At 45.0% G+C, this 15,029-nt stretch overlaps 1 protein-coding gene across 1 annotated transcript in view; it reads right to left on the reverse strand.

Moving 5' to 3' along the window:
• Positions 1-207: 207 nt before the first annotated feature.
• The window catches only part of ecd (ecdysoneless cell cycle regulator), a 31,012-nt gene continuing 16,190 nt past the window's right edge, over positions 208-15,029 (reverse strand). Inside the window, exons 9-13 of the mRNA XM_065427736.2 lie at positions 13,747-13,843; positions 11,479-11,693; positions 10,780-10,854; positions 5,092-5,330; positions 208-2,404 (exon numbers count right to left, since the gene is read on the reverse strand). Coding sequence (XP_065283808.1) covers positions 2,183-2,404; positions 5,092-5,330; positions 10,780-10,854; positions 11,479-11,693; positions 13,747-13,843 — 848 coding nt within the window. The 3' untranslated portion in view covers positions 208-2,182. The remainder of the gene's footprint in view (positions 2,405-5,091; positions 5,331-10,779; positions 10,855-11,478; positions 11,694-13,746; positions 13,844-15,029) is intronic.

Genomic DNA, 15,029 nt, shown 5'->3' on the forward strand with positions numbered 1-15,029 from the left:
CGCAAATGCATGGCCGGCTTCGCTTAACGGCATAACATCGTTTGCATCGCCGACTATTCTACAAAATTTTTTTCTCATTCCAATTTCTTTTGTTTATTTCTGATTGACCATTCATTCGGAATACCTTATGGCCCCCTCCATGTGCACAAATTGCACTCTTTTTGTGTAGATGAACCAGTCGCCCAAGAGAGAACTCGCACGCACATACTACTGTGTCATGTTTTTATTCAGACAGGAAAAAGCCCTATTATCCCCGTGTGCCAACACACACTTGGGTTGAGACAGATCTGGTGATCACTGCACATAATAACACAGCCGCTTGATGTAAAACAAATATTGACAGTTCCTTCTGTTCTCTTCGGAATCGCATAACCTTATACAAAACATCTTGAATGGGAAGAGCCAAAATTTGTAAGACGGTGCAGCAGAAATAATAATGTCTTCTCTCCACCAACGAATTTACTACCAGCAACGAATGTTAATAATGTGTGACAATCCTCGATTACCTAATTACTTAATAGGTGACAAGCAGCATCTTAAAAGACCACGTATATTTTGACGTTTTTACTGCATTACTTCTTGTTTTGACTCCACTCCTTTCTGTAACGCCTTCGGGCCTTGAAAGTACGTGAAATAAATAAATAAAAACATTACATCAGAACACATGTATTGGCAGAATTGAAGCCAGTCAGAGAGCAAAGTGTACAACTTAGTAGGAATCCCAAGGCTAGCATTAATTTCAAGATGTCCTTCCCAAAACTTCTGAAAAAAGAACACTGACATTCCAGTTAACATTATTTTCTAAAGCATCTTGCATGCAAAGCAGGGCCAAGCTAAGCAGGACAGCAACATGTTTTGTGAGAGTTTGAGGACGACTATCTAAAAGAATCGTTGCCAGGTTCAACTCAAAGAGTTCCAACTAAGTGGACATGCCTTGTGCCCTAACAAAAATAATTAAACAAGAACATGAGTAAAACATTTTCTTAAAACTGATAGAACTTGTGACTCTCTTACATTTGATGATGCACATGTATTACCCTTCATGGAGTACCGTGTTAGCAGACAGCAGTAACACGTAATACAGCTTTGTCCGACCACAATGCATTACACTTGTTTTGTGTGCATGGATATTCTCACTGATCGAATTTTTTTTTTCATAATGGAAGAACTGCACGTTAATTACTTTTGTCACTGCTGACACTTTACGCCAGCCACTAAGTAGAATGCGCATGGTCGGTAAAATATTAGCTACACGTTCACTCCGGTTAAGCTCTTAACCACAAGATGGCACCACCAATGCAACTACTGTACTCACGTCTACGTTTCAAAAACCGGGTATTCTGTTAACAGTAATGCATAGATGAACAAAGAAGAACTCTCTATTTAATACCCCTGTCAAACGGGCAAGTTAAGTGCACTTACGGAGAGTGCAATTAGTTTTAAGTGCACTTTCCCAAATTAAACGTCGCAAGCGGAGTGTACTCGCAGCAGACTGCACTCCGGTCAGAGTGCATTCACGGAACACACTTTGCTGGTCGAGTGCATAGCCTCACTGCCAGGGGTTTCAGCGGTGCAAAATGTAATGCATAGAAAAAGGGACACTGAAGTTCATTCTAGCTGTCGAACACCTTTTAACAAAATAATCAGAACAGAACTCACTGATATTCTGTTCTAGTAGGATCAAGTGCCGCCTAGTCGCACGCCACCATCTTGTTGTGGATTGGCTAGGCATTCGTCTTGGCCGGCCTTAACTTGTAATGACTTGTAATGATAAAATTATTGTTGTTTTTTGTTGAGTAAACATAGATTAAGATTGTTTTTTATTTATGATACAACTAAAGCAATCGCGTTTTAGAAGGTTTTTTTATTTTAATCTACATCTTCAAAAAACATTGTTTTAGTCTGTCACTATTTTTTTTTGTGCAAATGTGCTCTGTTTTCCCGTTTAGCACCGCGAACTTAAAGTGTCACTCAAGGTCCCGAAGTGCACTCCCTGCAGGTGCACTTAACTTGCCCGCTTGACAGGGGTATAATCTGTCCACTTCAACATCTTCCAAAAAAAACTTTGGCTCTTCCCATTTGAAACGCCCTGTACATCTCGCGTAGGTCGTAGCAGCTGGACCACTTGTAGCATGTGACACGTAGCACAAATAGTCACTGATAAGTCACAACGATGCAATGTTCACTGATCGTCCTCGTTGCGTGGAACACTGATCCCCATAGCTGATAGCAGGTTACCGGCAGGACCCGGCAGCCCTTCCTGGGAGCTGTACGACTCGAGAATGTTCTTGAGTGCCTTCAAGTTGACGTCGACCGGCCGGTACCCATCGCCACCTGCTGCCTCATCGTCGTCGGAGTCGAGTTCATCGAGGCTCTCGGCTGTGGCTCGTGGTGCTTCTTTTGCCTGAAAAAGCGAATATACTCTATTACTTCTGCAGGCTACTTATGAGTGGCAGTGGTGTCAAACTCAACCCTGTAATGAATTAATTAATTCTCGGGTTTTACGTGCCAAAACCACGATTTCATCATGAGGCGCTGCAGTAGTGGGGGGCTTCAGATTAATTTTGACTACCTTGGGATCTTTAACCCTTTGAGGGTCGAATTATTTTGAAGAAAACTTTCCCGGAGGGTCAAATTATTTTATTGCAGATATTGAATGTACAAGATGTATAAAGTCGGGAATAAATAGTAAAAAAAATTAGGGAACAGTATTTTGGTGTCGGCATCACTCAGAACTGCAATATGTTCAATAGTATTTTAGAGTGTGGTACTCCTTGAAACACGAGTCTCCGCGCAGCCGCAGAGAGCGAGAATACCTCATGAGCGGTGGTGATAAACGAGCTAAGAGCCGTGCCAATCAAGATAGAAATCAACTTCCGCCGCCCCTGCGATAGCGTGCCGACAAAGATAAAAATCACGTTTCGCGCGCCTCCGTTGCGGCGGAACCGAAACCGCGTTGCCACTGAGAGCGAGAATACCCCGCGAGCGGCGGTTATAAACAAGCTAAGAGCAGTGCCAATCAAGATAGAAATCAACTTCCACAGTATTTGCAAGAGAGTGCCGACAAAGAGAAAAATGACGTTTCGCGCGCCTCCGTTGCGATCACGCGGCAAAACCGAAACCGCAAAAGGGGTGTGGCCGCAGTCTGCGCGACGCGCTGAAGCTTGAAGTCAGTTCTGTTTATCTCCCCAAGGAGGTAGCACAAATTTCAAACGCTTCTTGTAAGACCTAAGAGGTGGCAGCACCTCCCAGTAAGCGTGCATCGTCATTATGGCGCGAAATTTCAAACGGAGGGTCGAAACCGTACCCGTACGGCAAAGACCTTGCGGGACAGAAAACCGCAGCCGTACATGTACGGCTAAAACCCTCAAAGGGTTAAGGTGCCCTCAACACACGATACACAGGCGTTTTTGCATTTCGCCCCGATTGAAATGCGGCCGCCGGGGCTGGGATTCGATCCCACGACCTCGTGCTTAGCAGCGCAACACCAAAGCTGCTAATCCATCACGACGGGTGCCCTGCAATGCCCAAACAGTGATCAAGAAAAGCTGAAACAAATTGTTCATCTTTGTACATTTGTACAAAAGAAAAACACTTAGATCTCGTTTATGCTACAACTTAATTAGTATATCAATTACAATTACTATTGGGTGGTTTCACGGAGTATCCACAGCTGAGACTTCACTACAGCATATTAAAAACGCAACTGCGAGCTTTGCATTAGGTTCACTATGCATAAATAGACATTTCGAGACATCAAGCTCAGTGTAGCATTCATGATATGTTGGGCATTCTGAATTTCCCGCCAAAACCACAGCTCTAGTATGTTACTACGACATGATGAATCTATAGTATTTTCACACATTTAAAATTTTTTTTAAAGGTATTCAAAGCTCAATGACATTAAGCCACCGGTTCCTTCAGAATGCAATGTAATCTTTGTTCATTGATAAACTACTATTCTATAAACTAGCCCCCCTAACAGATGTTGTCCAAATCCCATGGCATCAGGAGTAGCTGGCGCAGAAACTTGAGAATTAGGAATTAGGACTTTTATATCCTTAGTTTTTAGCTGACTTAGTTAGCGAGTTGTAAGTGGCATAAACATAATCAGGATGTGTGAGTGACTTGGAATTTACAGAGGGTGTGCTGAAGCAAAAATGGGAGTTTTAGGCCAATTTGGACTAGTGTTAGAGAACAGAAAGCTCTTGAAGGGAAGAACTTCTTTCTAGGTCTTTAGGAAACTCTATTTTGAATCTTGTCATAATAAAAATTTTGGTAGAAACCATTTCACAATGAACGTTGACATTAGTGCGATTAGCATTGAAGCAACGCAACACGTCGTATTGCCAAACTGTTCTCTAATACCCATACTCATACCCATCAAAGAAATGTTAAAGGAATTTTTCGTCAGTGAAGAGTGGCACATACTCAAGTCGCACATACCACGTGACCGAAATTGCCACAACAGGAAAAAGGTTACATACCGGCACAAACACTGGAAAGTACGTGACATATCTTAAGAGGGCTAATGGGATGAATATTTAGAAATATCTGGCCTGTTAGATTCTAAAAAGAGTCTGTGAAAAAAAGAAAAACTATCCACTTTGGCCATACTATTGCCAAGGCGACAGTATTACTGAAGTGCATTGTTTCAGAACACGGCCCCTAATCACGGAGGTCATGCCTAGGCACCACTGCATTGGTTTTTAACGTTTTAGATCCTGTGTCATTTCTGGCGAGTGGCAATGGTGGCTTTTGCTTTAGTTTCGATATTAAAAAACGTCTGCTTTTGCCAACTTCCCGCAATGCATCCACTCATAGTTGAAACGTAAAATTTTGCATAAAGGCTGCTCTATCTGCGCTATCTGAAACAACTTATTATCCATGGCAACATTTCACTGCAGTTGGCCCTTGAAAACTGAATGAGACAAGGCACAGCAATAAGAACAACAAGAAGCTACCAGTGAAATGCCACCAATAAGCCTTGACATGAGCATGATCAGAGGCCATACCAACACGATCAGGTAGCCCATTGTGCATTCGTATTAAATCATTTCTTACAACAGCAACGAGTACTAGTCCCCTCACCTTGGACGGTGACGATGTGGCATCTGGACTGGCTTCCTTTTTGGCCACCGTCGACTTGGCTGCTGGCTGCCGTTCAAAGCTCAGCCCAACATTGGTACCTGCCAGCTCCTGATCCATCAGCTCCATGTAGCTCTTCATGTCTAAGGCCAGGCGCGACAGGTCCACCCCGGGCCCGTCCAAATCGTCATCATCACTGCCAAAGCTGTCGGTGCCACCATTGATGACGTCAGCCAGGCGATCTGACAGAGACAAGTTGCAGAAAAAAAATCGTGTAGATTCCACGCACTGTGCAAATCGGTGTTACTGAAGCATTGTTTCATCCCACGGTACCACTAAACTTGTTGCTGCTTACTGCGTTACTAATGCTAATGCGCATTTCAATCGTCTCAGCATTAGCTGCCACAAGTGAAAAGTGTTAAAGCCGGGAACCAAGAGTGGCATTAAGAGCCTACACCTATGGTCTAATGGTTAGAGTGTCGGCATACTATACAGCACCTGGAGACCCTGGTTCAAACATCATCAGGCATGCAATGCTTTTATTGCGTGACAGCTTACCCCAGAGAGCCTCATTGACAGGAACGCAACCATTCGACTGACCCATGCTGAACCACGAGTAAGTAGGCAAATAAAGCTTCGCTTTAAAAGGAAAAGAATGCCGGGAGATCTGAGGTTACATGTTATGAAAATGATTCTTTTTGCCCTTTGTCATCGGCTCGCACAAAGTTGTGCCTCCACTATCGCTGGGGTCGGCCACTTGGCAGGACAGCTGATAAGGAGTGAATAGAATTCCACAAAGACAATCCTCACAAAATACAGCCCCTGTGCACATTTCAGCAGCTGCACATCGCAGACAGCAAATAAATGTTATGCCATAGCCGATGTGATGACGCAATGGAAACTAAACATTTGCACGTGTGTGCCAACTTATGCACAATTCCATGCTGTCAAGAACTGAGCACGGAGAATACAGAGGCCCGGAAGCTTCGAGCAAAAAAGGAATGTGGGCACATATGCTGCCTCATATAATATGGTCACCATCGTCAACATCAGCCTATTTATGTACACTGCACGAGAAAGGACTCTCTTTGTTTCTTGAGCCAGCTGACACCATATCATGCCTGCAAATTTCCTCATTTCACCACACCACCTAGCTTGCTGCCATCCCAAATTACACTCTTCTTGTCTTGGCCCGCATTCAACAACTCCTAATAGAATGTTATCTATCTGCCCTACATATTACACGGCTCGCCCAGCTCCATTCCTTTAGGAAACTTCCGTTCGGACCCCCGCTCCACCCAAAAATGCAATGAATGAAATTTGTTGCATTTGAGAAAGAAAGTCGAATTCCAGCAATTCTAAAAAGCAGAATCTTCATTTAGGACCTTGAATTTTTTTACAAAGGTTTCCATAAATTTGAAAGTAAAAAAAATAAAAGCATAAAGCATGCAACTTCATAAGTCTGCACCAAAACCAGACACAAGTCAAAGTTCTTTGAAGTGCATCTAGCAGATCATCTCAAATGGACGAATATGGATTTACAGTTTACATGAATTTGCTACAGTGTTTACAAGAGCTTTGCACAGGTCTTACAATTTAGCGATATACATGGTCATAGACTGATCCTTCAGACAGGCCTGATAATTCGGACACCTTCAAGGCACCACCACGCACCCGATAGTCACTGTATAAGGTCGTCTGAAATTTCAGATGCTTAAACCTTTTGCCGTCCCAATTTCTCTGACTTTCTGTCATTACTGCAGGTCTGGAATAGCATTAATCAAAGCCAGCGCTGCCGCCATTTTGATTATTTAACGGCCTCAAACCAACATCCTTGCACACCAATCCACTGGCAGCCGTAGCCAGCCATAGCCACCGCAATCACCGTAGCCATTTGTGTTTGGCCACATGTTGTTCCTTGCGCAGTCGTTTGTGCCATCGTGCATTCTGCAACACTAGGCCTAGGTGCTCTGACATTCACTATCAAGCTTCCTGATGTTCAGTGCCGTGTTTTTCATTGAAAGGATTCGCCACTGTCAGCAATGGTGCTGACTTCATCATCCTCGCCGAGCACTTCGACGCACAGAAAGCATGTCAAGGGTCTAAAAAGTGTTGCACAGTGCCCAATTCCCAAAAGTCAGCCTCGCCACAGTACAGTGGTGTTACGCAGTCAAGCATACACAATGTATTGCGGTGAAGCACAGCAAGAGTGCAAAGGGAGCACTGTCACAGGACATAGTATGTGTTCCTCAATTGTACAGGCACATACCTGCTGTCTCCTGTCACAGTGAGAGCACCGGAGCGCTTAATGATTGTACTGGTCGGCCTTCAGAGCTGTTTAATACGTGGCTGTGCCAATTTGAGTCCTTGAGAGCAGTACAGCCTACACTTGTCACAACGGACCCACAAACAACAGACTTTCGGATACAACAGACCACATTTCAGCCTTAGTTGGTTCTACCTATTTTATTAATGCAACGAAATTCACTTTTAATGGACCCCGCTACAACAGACTATCGGCTACAGCGGAAATAATTCGCGGCAGCTTTTCTAAAGCGGGCGTGTAAAATTTGCCGTGTCAATACGGGCGGACAACTGACTTGCGAGGGTCAGCCGACGATTGCGGCTCCATATCGCACGCGCAAGGGAGGAAAGAGGGACAGAAACGCGCCATCTTCCTTCTCACGCGAGGCGGCGGTGAGAGAAAGGGGGTTCTACTCTGGCGGCTGCTGCTTACGGCGTGGCCGCCATATCTTCAAAGCAATCTGTGATGTGGACAACGTGAACCCACTGCCGGTAGCTTCGTATGCACTGTGCGTGTGGTTGTGTTGTACTGGTGAGAGACAGCACGAAGGTCGATTTGCTCGCTGCTGCGGCTGCGCCTATCTTGCGTAATTTGCCATCACAATCGATGCTTCACCTTTCAGGCAAAACTGTGACTTCTTTAATTTGTTTTTATGCGAAGCATATTACGAGGGCTCAACCCAGCTCCTCAGGCGCGGCGGTGACCATCAAATCACGTGACACCGTGACGTCACGACAGAGGAGAAGTGGCTTTGGCTCAACTCTTGCGAGACGGGCTGGGTGGGAATCGAACCAGGGTCTCCGGAGTGTGGGACGGAGACGCTACCACTGAGCCACGAGTACAACGCTTCAAAGCGGTACAAAAGCGCCTCTAGTGAATGCGGTGTTGCCTTAGAAACGCGCTGTTTCTAAGGCGTGCGTCTCTTGCTCAGGCGCACATTTCGTTGCCGCGCCGAACGCTGCTTTGCTCGACGCTCACCGCGTCCAATGCGGGGCGCGTAGTCGCTGCCCTGTAGCCCATTGTCTTACACCCCTTGGCGGGTCGACGGGAACGCTGTCGCGTTCCACTCTTGAAGGCGAAGAAGTAATGCATGAGTTGTTTCTTCGTCTAGCCGAACCAAATATAGCCAAGCAACAGCAGTTCACCAGGCTAAACAGTGGTTCAACAACTAAAATAAAGGCTAGTATGCTTCGCATCCTGGGCTTAACCTTACCTAAGCCACAGCCATTTTTTTACTTTGGTCGTTCTTTACTCATTTTTTGCAATGAAGTTCTTATACGTCGCGATGAAAATTTCGGAAGTGAGGCGTTTTGGATATTACAGACTTCGGGTAAAATGGAAGTTTTTTTTGCCACATTATCACGGTACGTTGTAATGAGAGTCAACATGTAAAAGGCATGCATTTGTTCTTTCAGACTACTCGATTTTGTTTGCATGGTGACTGAAAAATCGGGCATTGATTGTATTTCAGAGCTGTGTATAATACATCAATTTTGCCACCTTTTGATGCATTATTAGGTGCTGTTTAGAGAATTGTGATTTCGTATTTTATAGCTGAACTGTAAATTGCTGGGCTGATTCAAATTTTACAATATTCAAGAATCTTTCAAAAATAATTGACAAAAAATATTCAAAGTATACCTGCAACTGTTGCTACATTTTAACTTTTTCAATTGACACTAAATTATGGGGTTTCACATGCCAAAACCAGATCTAATTATGAGGTATGCCATAGTGGAGGACTCCTGATTAGTCTTGATGACCACCCGGTGCTCTTTAATGTGCACCTAAATGTTAAGTATTCTAAATCTAAGGTATCCAGAGACTTGGATTGGGAAGAATTGGGGATAAAAGTTAATGGAGAATACTTTAGTAACTTGCGATTCGCTGATGATATTGCCTTGCTTAGTAACTCAGGGGACCAATTGCAATGCATGCTCACTGACCTGGAGAGGCAAAGCAGAAGGGTGGGTCTAAAAATTATTCTGCAGAAAACTAAAGCAAAGTTTAACAGTCTCGAAAGAGAACAGCAGTTTACGATAGATAGCGAGGCACTGGAAGTGGTAAGGGCCCGGAATACATCTACTTAGGGCAGGTAGTGACCGCGGATCCGGATCATGAGGCTGAAATAATCTGAAGAATAAAAATGGGCTGGGGTGCATTTGGCTGGCATTCTCAGATCATGAACAGCAGGATGCCATTTTCCCTCAAGAGAAAAGTGTATAACAGCCGTGTCTGACCAGTACCCACCTACGGGGCAGAAACTTAAGGCCCGTTTATAGTCCGACGTTATCGGCGCGCGGGCGAGCGTCGTTCGCGGTCAGTCACGCTACGTCGGTTGCGCTGCGCCAGCCGAGATGCCATCCCCTCTATACTTCAACGCGCGCGCCGTAGGCTGCTATCTTCGGAGCATGCGCAGAAGGTTCGCCAAGTCGCGCGCCGTCCGCAAAAGCCGTCTGCGGAGTTGTGTTGGCGCCTTTTTCTTCGCGCGCAATGCATTGTGGTGCGAGAGTTCCGCCGACTTTGACGTGCGAATGGCTCCGGAGCCAAATCGGCGCCGGGCCCGTCGGGGCGCGTTGGAAGCCGCCGGTTACGTTAGCTGCGCCGGTGCGCCCGACTATAGTGGTGTCGTTTTCGCCAACGTAACGTAGCGTGCGCGCGCGCGTGCGTTACGTCGGACTATAAACGGCCCTTTAGAGGCTTACGAAAAGGGTTCTACTTAAATTGAGAACGACACAACGAGCTATGGAAAGAAGAATGATGGGTGTAACGTTAAGGGATAAGAAGATAGCAGATTGGGTGAGGGAACAAACGCGAGTTAATGACATCTTAGTTGAAATCAAGAAAAAGAAATGGGTATGGGCAGGACATGTAATGAGGAGGGAAGATAACCGATGGTCATTAAGGGTTACGGACTGGATTCCAAGGGAAGGGAAGCATAGCAGGGGGCGGCAGAAAGTTAGGTGGGCGGATGAGAATAAGAAGTTTGCAGGGACAACATGGCCACAATTAGTACATGACCGGGGTTGTTGGAGAAGTGTGGGAGAGGCATTTGCCCTACAGTGGGCATAGCCAGGCTGATGATGATGATGATGAAATCTAAGTACGCAGGTGTCTGCATTTTGCCCCCATCAAAATGCGGCTGCTGTGCCCGGGATTTGATCCCACGACAGCAGTGCAGTGCAACACTATAGAACTTTTCTTTTTAAATGCAACAAACCACATCTTAGTGTAGTAGTTGCCGAGAAAAACTATTTCTCCTTTCCCACGTACAGTCAACTTCAGTTATTTCCACCCTTGTGGTACCGACGAAATTTTGTCAATTTATCCAGCGGGTCAAACTACCACGCGCTGCCTACTTCCTGCTTCCTTTGGATTCAACTCACCGTGAGAGTCAACTTCATCACCATAGCTGCTCATCGACGAGCTTGACTCATCATCTGATGTCGGAAGCTTGAAATCTAAGAAAAAAGAGAACAAACGGAGCAAGTGAATGAGCCACAATTATTGCTTGACCTCTAACATTGGGCGCACATCAAGCCACCATCCTTTCCAGCTCACCCTCGCACACTTCCCCTCGCACCCACAGCACACAGTGCGCAGTGCACAATAAGATCTTATCGCACTTGCACTTTATACGGAACCTCAAGGTGACAGCAACGCTGGCAATGAAAATATGCCTAAGCTGCCATGTAATTACTATCACAATGACATTCGATATAATGAAGTTATTTTGGCTTCAGACATAACTCCCATTATAACGAGGTTCAACTGTACTGTTTGAAACTTTGCACCGCTTAACTGTACATGTCTGTTTCCGTGAGAAACATTTTTTGTTCAACAAAAAAAATTACGGGATTAACATCACAATGCAGGCTTAATTGCATTGTACGTGGCCTTAGTTGGAGGGCCTCAAGATTATTTTGACCACCTGAACTTTAACATGCGCCAAAAGTACAGCACATGAATGTTATTGCATTGTGGCCCCCTCCGGTACGTGGCCACTCTAGCCGGGCATCGAAACCAGGCACAGTAACAGTACGACACACAGTCACCGAGTCACAATGGCGGGCAACCAAACTCACCAAGAATGGCCCCCAGTGCCTCGACAAAACGGTCAGGATCAAAGTCAATTCCGTCGCCTTTGGCTTGACTATTGGCTTCACTCGGCTGCGACTTCACTTTGGGCGCTGCATTCGATGGCACTTCTGCTCCTTCATAGTCCGAGACGTGACGCACAAACCGATCCAGGCTCTCTGCAATGGTCTTGCCAAGGGTTTCTTCATCCTTGTGCATGGCTCTGGCAAGTGTTAAAATTGCCAACTTTAAGAAAAGTGTCAAGGTGTCAACATAAATAATGACACTAAAGGCCCAACTTTAACCCCTTAAAGGAAGAGGCATATACAGTGAGACCTGGCTTAAAGTGAACTCAAAGGGACAGAAAAATGTGTTCTGTTTATCCGAAGTTTCATTTAAGCGAAGAACGAAAAGATTACGAACACTGGTTTCATTCGAAAAGCGTCCAAGTGTTTTGACACTACAGTCTAACCCGTCTAATCAAACCTGTTTACATCAAATTGTCCTGTATACCGAACAATTTCTAAACACGGCACAGTTAAAATGAGTATATATAGCAAAAATTATGCATACATAAAAGAAAAATAGGAGCGACTTCCAAAATATCAAACGTCAAGCGGCGCAAAAGTGCTCCCAGAAATTGGCTTTTCTTCGTGGCGGCGGGGAAACCCAGCAATGCGGCTTCATCCATCCGCTCTGCCTATCGTGACTGCAAATTATACGTAACGGGATTGTATCAACAAGGTTCTACTGTAGACACGCAAAAAAGACGTTTATTTCCCATCTAAATGTGAAAAATACACCAAGAATAAGCACATTCAAATAGAAGAAATATTTTGTTTATGAACTTTCAGTTTTTCAGTAATAGGGTAAACACACCTATGGTGAGCTTCAACAGTAGCACACTTCAATACAGCCCCCCTATGGCTTCATTTGCAGCTTCTTAAGATAGTCCTTGTAATATGTGAACCACAGTAGTAGATTGCATTTGCTTTACATTACTTGTATGACACCACACTACCTTTGCGACATACCAAGTGAACAGAAACGGATATTCAACAATTTAAAATAGTCAATTTTTTAGCCAAATACAAATCGTACAGGAAGTACAACCGTAAAAACTGGACTATAGGCCGGACAGGAACATAGGTTGACCCCCCAACTTACCAATTCTAAAAATGAAAAAAAAAAATCTTTTTCAATGGCAAAAGTACCGAAAGACACCCCTACCTTGAAACAAATGCGACTCAGCCGGTTGCACAATGATGACAGTATTTATTTAAACGCTGCTCACATGTGCACCTAGCCAAGTTTTTAACAGTATTGCGCGACCATCGACCCGCGTGCTTGTCAGCACCTTATTAACGGTGCTGAGCGGCAAAACAAACAAGATACATGCATGTGTACACATGCACTTACTTTCGATATTTCGCCGCTCCGTACCGTGATGATAAGGTGCTGAAAAACACGCGAGTCGACGGTCGTGCGATACTGTTAAAAACTGGCCGGGTGTACAGTACACAGAAGGGCACAAAGTGCGCAAGCGCTACTCTGAATCAGAGCAATGCCTTTGATCAGAGTCGTCCGAACTAGAGTCGGATGATCAGATGCAATCTCTACCGCTTTCACACGGCTGCATTCGGCAGTCACAGGCAGGGATCTTACATGCAGCTCCCGGACGAACTCCGAAACTTTGTCTTCCACTTCTGCGGTCCGCTGTGGAACGCCCACGAAATGACATATTTTTTTGGTTACTGCAAGTTGTAATAGGCTGCTTCTGCCTCCCCCAGTACTGAATGCTCTTTTCGGATACTCCAAATTCGCGCTGTTCCACCACATTGCCGTGGGCTTCCACATACTCATCGCCTTTTTCTTGAAGGCGACGGTGAATTGCCGCCGACTTCCGCTCATTTTGAAACAAAATGTGAAAAAGCAGCCTTTAACCAATATAACTTTGTGACAATGGAAACGCAAAATAGCGGTGCCACAGTGTCGCCACGCCGTCACAGAATAAAGAATGCCGCGCTGCTGCTGATGGCGATGGCAGCTGTTTACTTCGTCCGCCCATTGTTGCAAGACTTCCGTAGCTTTTCCGCCACTGTCCTGTATATAAGACGAGGGTCGACTTTTCGCAATGGTATTTTGAAAAAAAGTTCGACCTACATTCCGGTTTTCACGGTATTCTATTTGTATTAGAAATTTGTAATAATCTTTGTATGATGCTTTGTTACCGGAATCGACATCCCACAACCGACCATTTGAAAATGAGGACTCACCCTGTGTCTTTGTGCTTCTGCTCGCCGGGACCCCGCGACGAGTAGTCCTCGAGCAGGCGGTCCAAATCCTGCGGCGTAACCTCCATCCACTTTTCATCTGCCCCCGAGAAACGAGGCATTCGAGAAATTTCCGCTCAATCCTACACACTCCACGAATTGCATGACAAGTATTTTATCAGGCAAGTCTTCATCAGAGGTCGCCTAAAACAGCCTGGCTGACGTGCACAAGATGCACACTTCCCGAAGCAATTACAGCGTGTCATGCTCTTGCAGCCCACCAGGGGGCATTTTGCTACATTATATGACTGCCACTGGAAAGCAAGAGTTCCACTCCTAAATGCCTTTTGCTCCGTGCCTGGTGGTTCTCATAACGAGGCCACATCTCTGCAGGCGGTGGAAACGAGCGTAAAAAGAACAGGGACGAGAAAGGACACCGGACAGGCACTCACTTTCTCACACATATAGTCCAAGGAATCGTGCAAGACGGGAAATGATGGCAATAAGACTGAGAAGAAGCGAAGGCTGAGGCACTGATGTGGGAGAACACATAACAGGGCCCCACTGGTTGAGAAATGTATCTTAGCGACGTACGGTGTTAGACGGGTTGGCACATATTTTAGAGGGTGGGAACAAAGACAATATTGATAGGGACGAGCGAGGATAACGGACAAAGGCAATACCCATGAAAGGAAATTTCAGGATGCGACCAGTTTCGGGATGTTAATTGGCAAAGTGCGGGACAAAAATCTTGAACGTTCCAGTTACTTTTGCACTTCAATGTGCAAAAGAGCATTTCGTTAAAAAGGTAAGTGGAATAACAGTAAACTTCTATGGCGAGCCTGATGGCGCGTTTCTCGAAGCTGGTGTCATGCTGTAAATTCATTCCAAGTGAACACGCCATGCAAGCTCACTGGATACAATTTGTAGATTGAAATATGTGCTGCAAAGTAATTAAATAAGAACTTAATTAGCATTTTTGTTAATTAGTTGAATATGTGTCTTGATTTCTCATGCAAGTAATGTCTGCCTCTGAATCACATCGCTCAAGGACTAGAATGATGCTATCTGCCAAAGGCGATCTTGAAAAATTCTGTAAACCTTAAGACCAATCACCCCGAATAAGTGACCCAAGTGCGGAGCAAAGCTAGGGATAAAAACCAGAATGGTATATTGTTACATACTCGTGAAGAAACCCCAAAACTTAGAAAGCCAAACACACACATGTACTAACAATCGAGAAACTGAAATTGCTTATGATGCAACGTGACAGGAGGATGGTAAAA

The sequence above is a fragment of the Dermacentor albipictus genome, chromosome 8 (assembly GCF_038994185.2).
Source record: "Dermacentor albipictus isolate Rhodes 1998 colony chromosome 8, USDA_Dalb.pri_finalv2, whole genome shotgun sequence".
NCBI lineage: Eukaryota > Metazoa > Arthropoda > Arachnida > Ixodida > Ixodidae > Dermacentor > Dermacentor albipictus.